Source organism: Chenopodium album, chromosome 26 (genome assembly GCF_948465745.1).
Source record: "Chenopodium album chromosome 26, dcCheAlbu1.1, whole genome shotgun sequence".
In the NCBI taxonomy this organism is placed as follows: domain Eukaryota; kingdom Viridiplantae; phylum Streptophyta; class Magnoliopsida; order Caryophyllales; family Amaranthaceae; genus Chenopodium; species Chenopodium album.
In genome coordinates this window covers 12,281,777-12,290,336 of record NC_137859.1, presented here as the reverse complement: position 1 = coordinate 12,290,336, position 8,560 = coordinate 12,281,777, and the positions used below count along the sequence as shown (strand labels likewise).

General features: G+C 32.8%; 1 protein-coding gene across 1 annotated transcript; it reads right to left on the bottom strand.

Annotated features, from left to right (window-relative positions):
- Positions 1 to 239: 239 nt before the first annotated feature.
- Positions 240 to 8,334, bottom strand: LOC145617747 (uncharacterized). The gene is made up of 5 exons (XM_081672499.1): positions 8,092 to 8,334; positions 6,696 to 7,139; positions 1,498 to 2,054; positions 1,308 to 1,374; positions 240 to 1,171 (listed from the first exon to the last, which is right to left on the bottom strand). The coding sequence occupies exons 2-5, from the start codon at positions 7,108 to 7,110 to the stop codon at positions 750 to 752; spliced, it is 1,461 nt and encodes a 486-aa protein (XP_081528625.1). The 5' UTR covers positions 7,111 to 7,139; positions 8,092 to 8,334; the 3' UTR covers positions 240 to 749.
- Between the last annotated feature and the right edge of the window lie 226 nt (positions 8,335 to 8,560).

Below are 8,560 nucleotides of genomic sequence, written 5' to 3'. Positions count from 1 at the left end.
CTGAAAAGAAAAATTCTAGCATACTTCTTATTATATATTTTCAACCAGGAAGAAGCTAAAGCAATTTGATCAATTCAAAGTTACTTCTCCGGATGTGTAATAAAACAAATAAAAAAGAAATAAGAAGGCAGTGCTTAGCTCAGAATAACAATCAATAATAAAGCAATTTTTTATACCAGAAATGATAAAAGAAATGATATGAAATATTGAGTACAAAAATGTACTAAAAGGAAGGTATATTCAAAGTAAAATAAGGTTAAACTGATGTTGTCGACAAATTTTGCTACAGTTTCATAAGAAAAGTTTGACATGAAAATCTTACAACATAATCAAGGTATAATTAAACATTCCACCACCAAAAAAAAAAAAAAAAAACACTCAGACCATCCCAAAGATTATCCACTGTGACATGTAACTCATTATGAGCCATTAGTGTACGCCATTTGACTACATAAGTGGCTAATCTTTTCAATACGGAGGGAGTAGTAATGATGAAAAAGCATCAAGAAACAAGCACAAAAGTACATGTGACTGATGTGTGTATACAAACATGAAAGAAGGGTATAGAAGAAGAGAGGGTAGTTTCAAGGCAGATGTGACGTTTGTTTAATCACCCAAAATTTTTTCAACAGCTATATGAAACAAAGTCCTTCGAGTAGGAACTCATTGGTGGAATCTCACCTTCTTCCTGGGATTGAAGAACAGAAACAGAAGAGATGACAGAGTTGAAGTTGGTGTGAATGCAGATGTCAGTCTTTGCGATCCAGATCAAAGTGTTCGTTTAGAATTTCTTTGGGAGTCTTTCCAAATCCATTGGCAACCTTTTCCATGTCTCTGAGTTTGCTGAGCTCATGTTTAATATGCTCTTCTCTGGCTGCAATAGATCTGAGCAAGGCATCACGATCCTTTGATGGTGAAGGCCGTAATAGTTCTAGCTTATCCTTGTAAACTTGTTGATAGAGGCTAAAAAGAAGATCTTTTTGAGCATGAAGCCTATCATGAGCAATACTAAATTCATAGTCTTGCGACCTTTTAAGTTCCTGAAGAGCTTGAGTAATTTCCTCCTCCAATTTCAGATACCCATTTTGATACAAAAGATCATCATCACCTACGTCTGTGCATGCAGAGTTAGAATGATCCAGAGATTCCAGACCATCCAGTTGTCCTGCTCCTGCAAATGGAAAAGGAAAGATATCTCTATTTAACAGAAAGATATCTCTATTTAACAGAAAAGCTAAAGTATCTAACAACTCATCATTCTCGTCATAGGAGTTGAAAATGATAATGAAATTGAGATATAGATTCACCTGTGGGAACAGGTAAAATGTCCACTTCCACTTTCCAGACATCTTCCATATCATTCCCAACTTTTAGCTGTTGTCGGAACAGGATAGTCAGCTAAAGCAGCAACTTGCAAGTCAAAAGAGAAATGAAAACCTTCCCTCCCCCCAAACTAAAAAACTAAAAATAAAAAGACTCCCAACAAATAATACTCGCCTTTTGCAAAATGGATTCAATACGATTTAGCAGTTTTTGTGAACCTTTTTTCTGTGATCCTCGCAAAACACAGGCACCAACACTTAACATCTTGTCGATCTCATCCTGAGATTCAATAGATTCACACGTCTTCAAAATCCTTGTGATATGCTTAGTCAAATCAGTCCGTGTATCACAACGTCGACAATAGTATTCAGTGTCTAGCCCAACACTTCCTCCAACTGTCCCAGCCATATATGATCTGAGAGCACAGTTAATATGAGCCGCATGACCACAGATTAAACCATCACTTACTGTTGCCTCACATCTGATAAAACTGTAGCCACCAAAGGCTATATCTATGGTTTTGCAACATAGTATACAACAACACTCCCGACAAAAATTAGGTTCACTGCAGCAAACTTCACAAGATTGGGTAGCTGCAGGAGACATCTGATCTTCCAGAAGACTAGAACAAAAACTGTTACCAGCCTTACAACCCACAGTACCAGGAGGCAAATTTGAGGGAGACTGCGCTGCCATCTCTTCAGATGATATGCGGAAAGAACCATGTTCATCTTCAAAACCAAAAGCAACACATTTATTAAACAATGAACAGAACTTAACTTCTACATCCCAAAAACAAAAATGCTTCCACCAGTGATAGAAATTCAGAATGTGTACCATCTACAAAACCAAGCCAAAGTACAGAATCCTTAATTTAAAAAAAAAATACCATAACAAGTTTATAATTCATATCTACATCATAAGTAAAATATCAAATCAGCTACCTATAATACCATAAATGGGGTATATGGATCATAAATCAAATCAGACAATTTAAGAAATTTTAGGAGTTGGAATGAAGATATCTCGAAAGGCTCTCCATCTGTTTCAAGATGCAAGAAGCTGATGTTTATATTGTCCTCTAGAGTTTCTACAGAAAGGAGAGTCTAATCTTTCGAAATCCTTCTATGATTGAACTTTGGCATTATGTCTTAAGTTGATTTAAATGTACTTGATATGTTTATATATTTTAGTTAGCAAAGATACTTCTGTTCATCTCCCTTGTTGGGAATTTGCATATTAGTTGCAACATCAATACTTTTGGCAATGGTTTCTCTTTATCTCCCTCCATACCAAAGTTATCACATGGGGCTAGCTTTATATCTCTCTCTATCTCTCTTCTCTCCAAAAAAGAAATTTTGCAGCCCTGTATATTTCAATTAAATAACATGAAGTTTCAGTTTTGAAAAATCCCAAAATCTAATGTTAAGAGTCGTGTGTGGGCACGAGAAAACAAATTAAAAGCTACCATTCCAAAATCGGGAAAATCACTGATGCAAAGTAGCGTTTGCATAAGATGAGTGTGCAGTAGGACTGTAGGAGTGACATTATAATACGATAATGAGTGAGCTGCATAGTTAATGGTAACTTACAATGGATATGGGGAGACTTTTAAAGAATATGGAGTACCTGATCCATTTTATTGTAAACTTGACATTGATAGCCTATATTCAAATATCAAGAGAAATTATAAAGCTTTTAATGTTCTCTTCTTCAACTCTGAAGATATTTGTCCTTTTACGACCCACTAATGAGTAACGATATATAACACCTTTTTCAAAACAGTAACTACCTCTAAACTGGAGCTCCAGAAGCTAAATAAACTCTTATAGTGCATGAAGTCTGAATATGTATGATCACTCTTCTTACCGTTAGAGACACTGGCAGAATTCAGCCTCCATTACAAAATAAAAATCAGCTTTGAAAGTGAATCTATCTGGCCCATTATAATTTGAATACTATTATGAAAGATGCACATTTGGTCATTGAAAACAATTTGAACATGCAATAACCACATTAATGCCAGCCAGCAGCCACAGTTTAAACCAACCTATGACTCAGAATTATGAAGTTAGAGAGAAATCTGGACGTCAGATTTATTTAAAGAACATGTACAGACTAAAGCTCAAAACATTATCCTATCAACTAGCACATTGATGACTAAATCAAGCTTAACATGATATAACTGAAAGATCAGCGCAAAAGGCAGAACACTATTGAAGATTTTGAATTTGGATAGATGAGAGAGAGGAGATAAACTATATATTTGACCATTTTACTTCAGATATAGTAGTTTTGTAACATCGTCAATACTCCTCTCAAACACATTTGCTCAACCCTCTTATTTCCCTTATGGGATATCTACTTATTCAAACCAAGAATATTTTAAATAAAAAAAGTTCAGATCAGATTGTAAGACAAAATAAGTTCTGACATGATTAATATGCTACTCAGTTCAGTTTAAAAAAGTTCGAATCGGATTTTCAAACAAGTAGACAAAACAAGTTCTAATAAATTCAAATAAGTCAACATGAGTTGAACAGAACACATCTTAAAGATAAGGGCATGTTCTATTCAACTTATTTTGACTTATTTAGACCTAGTTGAGCTTACTTTGACTTATTTAGACTTGGCTGAACTTATTTTAACTTGTAAGAACTAATTTTCACTTTCTAAATTGGATTAGAGCTTATTTTGACAATTCAGAATTTATTGGAACTTGTTGCAGTTTTGAATTACGTAGTAGCTTATAACTTCCTCTACTTTGTTTAGTTGTTCCATTTTGACTTGGCACATTTATACACACACAACTTTGAATATATATATATATATACATATGTGTGTGTATATATATATATATGTGTGTGTGTGTGTGTGTGTGTATAGGGGAGGGATCCGGTGAGAATAGGTCCATATGTGAGAATTCATACTTATATGAGAACTGATTTAAAATTTAGAACATGTGAGTAAAAATTTAGAACATGTGAGTAAAAATTTAGAACATGGGACTCAAATTAAAATTCTGAACATATGAGTAATAATTTAGAACATTTGTGTAAGTAATATGTTTAGAACATCTGATTTAAGAATTAGAACAAGTGATTAAAAATTTATAAAATTTGCTTTATGAAATTTTAAACATATGAGTAAAATTTAGAACATCTGATTTACGATTATGAACATGTGAATAAAAATTTAGAACATATTGATATAGAATATAGAAAGTGTGACTAAAGAATTTAGAACATACGTGTAAAAAAATAGAACATACGCTTTAAAATCTGGAACATATAATTAAAAATCTTAGAACACACGTTTTAAAATTTAGAACATATAAATTAAAATTGTGGAACAAGTTATTTAAAATTTATGACATCAAACTTAACTAATTTATGGTTTAGAACATGTGAAACTAAATTAGAACATTTGATTTAATTTAGAACACCTAAGGAAAAGTTTAGAACATCAGATTTAAAATTTAGAACATACGAGTAAAAATTTAGAACATAAAGAGTGTTCTCACATAAGAAAAATTCTCATATAAGAAAAATTCTCACGAGAGCCTCCCCCTATATATATATATATATACGAATTTAACAAGACCCAACAACTATGTTTTACATTCTTTATTAGCAAATGATGGTCAAAGTGAAGTAGATGAATAGTGTCAGAAGCCAAAATGGAACAACTAAATTGAGGAATATAGCTTATCACATCGTATTAAAACTTTACATTCTTATCCGAATTTATTTGATCTTTAACCAATCTAAAACATTTGAACTCATTCAATTTTTTTCGAGCCTATTATAGTCTCTTTCCTTTAAATTAATATTGCCAAGTTTTTCTAAATTTATGAGGACCACGTTGATCACATGGATGTGTTCCAACTTCCAACTCAGGGCTTAGAATCGGACTATTACGAATTTACAATTACGGGTCAAATTCCGTAGCAATGCTAATAGGCTTCTAACTAGAATGCAGTAGGGAAATCAGACCAGTTCCACAAAGATCAAGAGAAAAGGATTGCCTAAGCTACTTCAGAATAGATAAGAAGTTTAAAGTAGGGATATTGAGACATTTGATACAGCCTATTGTACTCTTTCGACTATATTAAAATGGAACATAGTTGAGACACTGATATCAACAACAAGAAATCAGTAGGTGTCGCATATAATTAAATATTCAGCAAGGCATCAAGGGAGATAGTTTTTAACTGTAGACCTAGGAATGTTTCACTACTTCATCAAAAAGTAATAGTATATGATCAAATTTACATTTAATAAGAAGCATGTAAGTTATTAAATACCCCTTTTGGACTTCAATGTAGAAATACTGAAAATTCACTTATCAACCCCCAACCTTCATGGTGCCTTGCTAGTCAATATATACAAGTGAAGCTTGTAAGTTATTAAATACCCCTTTTGGACTTCAATGTATAAATACTGAAAATTCACTTATCAACCCCCAACCTTCATGGTGCCTTGCTAGTCAATATTATACAAGTGAAGACCCAACCTTAAATCTTAACCCAAGCATATAAAAAACAACAACAACAACAAAGCCTTAGTCTCAAAATGATTTCGGGTCGGCTGACATGAACCCCAAATACCAATTGTTTAAAATTCTATAGAGTAACTCAAATACTACATAAACAAATAATTGCTTATAAAGCAAGTATAACAATAACAAACTTAAACAAGTGTCTTCTTATAATTATTTTTCCACTATATAGCAACAAGAACTAATGCTTTCATCACATCAGCCATACCAAGTTATATAAATGAGAGAAAATGTATAAATGCATTACCAAAGACGGCATGGATGAATCCTATCAAGCTAGCATTTAGTGCAATATCCTTGGTTGAAGATTGACTTACTGCTTGTTTGATTTGACATAAAAAGGTTTGGGAAGTGGAAAACTATGGGGTGATTTTGGTTGACAAAAAATGAAGGAAGTGCACAGAAGTTCAATATACCACAAAGTAGAGGAAGTTGTTTCCCTAAACCTCCGTTAGGTATGTGGAATTTCCTATTTACTTCACATGATCAACCAAACAATATTGACACTTGCTAAGAAATAAAATTACTTGGACACGCACTTTCTAAGGAAGTAGAGAAATACTACTTCCTACATTCAACCAAATGACCACCTAATATCTGCTAATGAAACCAAGTAGCAATAATCTGAAATTCTTATTTGCATGCTCACCAAAGAAATAGGTTAAAAATTATTTTCAGAGAGACCCACAGAAAAAGAACATATAACAAAAAAGGTGCACCTCCAGGTAAAAGAGCATATATGTGAATATGTGATTGGCTAACAAAATATTAATATCAATTCAAGTGCCCATTCATTGAGATAAAATGCTCACCTTTCAACAAGTATGCCTGCTTTGAAGGAATCTTCCAACTAAAAGACGAAAAGAAAGCATTGACATTAGAACCAGGGAACCTTGCTCGAACATATTGTTCGACAGAAAGCTTGCTTGCGAAACCATCCCTCTTGCGCCTAGATTTCTGGAAACGCAAAGGAAGATATAAGTATCTGTCAAGATAATATCCAGAAGCAGCTACTCTTTTGCCAACCCTCCAACCCCATATATCACCAGGGCTTGGCCAATTTACAGGGGCATATGGAAGACCCTCTCCCCCTTCTTGTGGCAATACCGGCCAAAGAAGCAAACCATTTTCCCTTATCTCAGTCATACACCCATTGCTAGCGTCAGCAATATCAACTTCCATCAACTCCTCTCCATGACCCGAGGCATCTTCTTTTTCACAAGTCATCTTGACACTGAATGATACTTCACCTAATTCTGCAAGAATCTTAGTTAATTTTAAAGTATCAAATAATATATTTACAAGAGCACAACTTAAATATGAAAGTGTATAGTGAGAGACAAAGTACATAACCCTGTTAAAATGACAGGGACAAGTGACTTAAAGAGGATTTATCAGAGTAAAGAAAAAATTATCTTTGCTCACTTTCTCATTCAATTCCATATCATAATAAAATCGATGAATGATATTCTCAGTTCAACCAATAGGAGCCTAAAAAAGTATACTAATTTATGTTACTTGGACTCTTCATTACACCTCAAGTATCATGTCAGTCTCTCGACACTCGGACGTGAATAGGACACTCAGACACTTCATTTTAGTATAAGATCATGGAAAGGTTTTACAAAATAGTCATAGTCGAGTTAGACACTTTGACATGTACCAATGTCAGATATTAATTCAGCGCTTATTTTTACTTCAAAGATCAAACTTAAAATCATAAACCAATAAGGATGCAAATACCAAAAAAAAAAAAAAGAACATTTTTTTTTTAAATTAAAAAAAAAAAAAAAAAAAAACACCCATTAAACCATTCAAATCACAGTCTTTTATTCATCTTCTAAATAATACCATTTACAGTAATGGTCACTAATTAAATAAAATGATAGAAAATCCGTTTTGATGAGATGATTGTAAATCGAGGAAATTAATACTTCGTAAGACATTTTACATTAGCAACCAAATGTGACTCAATTATCAAATTAGGCTAAATAAATCAAATAAAACTCTTCTAGATTGAGAATATCAACGTAATTGCAAATAGATAGCAACAAAATCGCAGATTATAATCGTTCACAACTTCAGTAATTATAATCAATAGTTCAATAATCCACCTTAGAACCCTAAATTGACAGTAAAATTAGTGTGAAACTAAACCCTAGATTGAGAAATTGGGATTCAATGAACAAAAAGAGAATTTTTTTTTACCTCAGAAGCTGTTTCGATGGAGATAAAGCTCGGAAGCTGCTTCAATGGAGGAGAGAGAGATCGACAGAAAGGACTGCAACGTTAAAGTCGAAAGCTTCCATTAGAAAAAAAAAATAAAAAATAAAAAAAAATTGACGACACGTATATTAAGTTAATGCCAAATGGCACATACTCCGTATTTCTACTCTCTCCGCTTTTTAAAACTTACTCGAGGTAGTAAAGTAATTGAGAAAATGAAAAATTATAAAAAGCAAAAATAGTGGAAGAATAGAAGGAGATAAAGTATTATGTTGGGTCCACTAAATGTAAGAAATAAATTATTTTATAAAAGTTTTTCAAAAAAGAAAATTGAGCAAGTATTTAAAAACAGTCGGAAAAGAAAAGTGGAGTAAATATTTAAAAACGGAAGAAATACTACTTAAATAATATCAACCGTTAGAATTTATTTTGTTTTATTGATAAATAAATT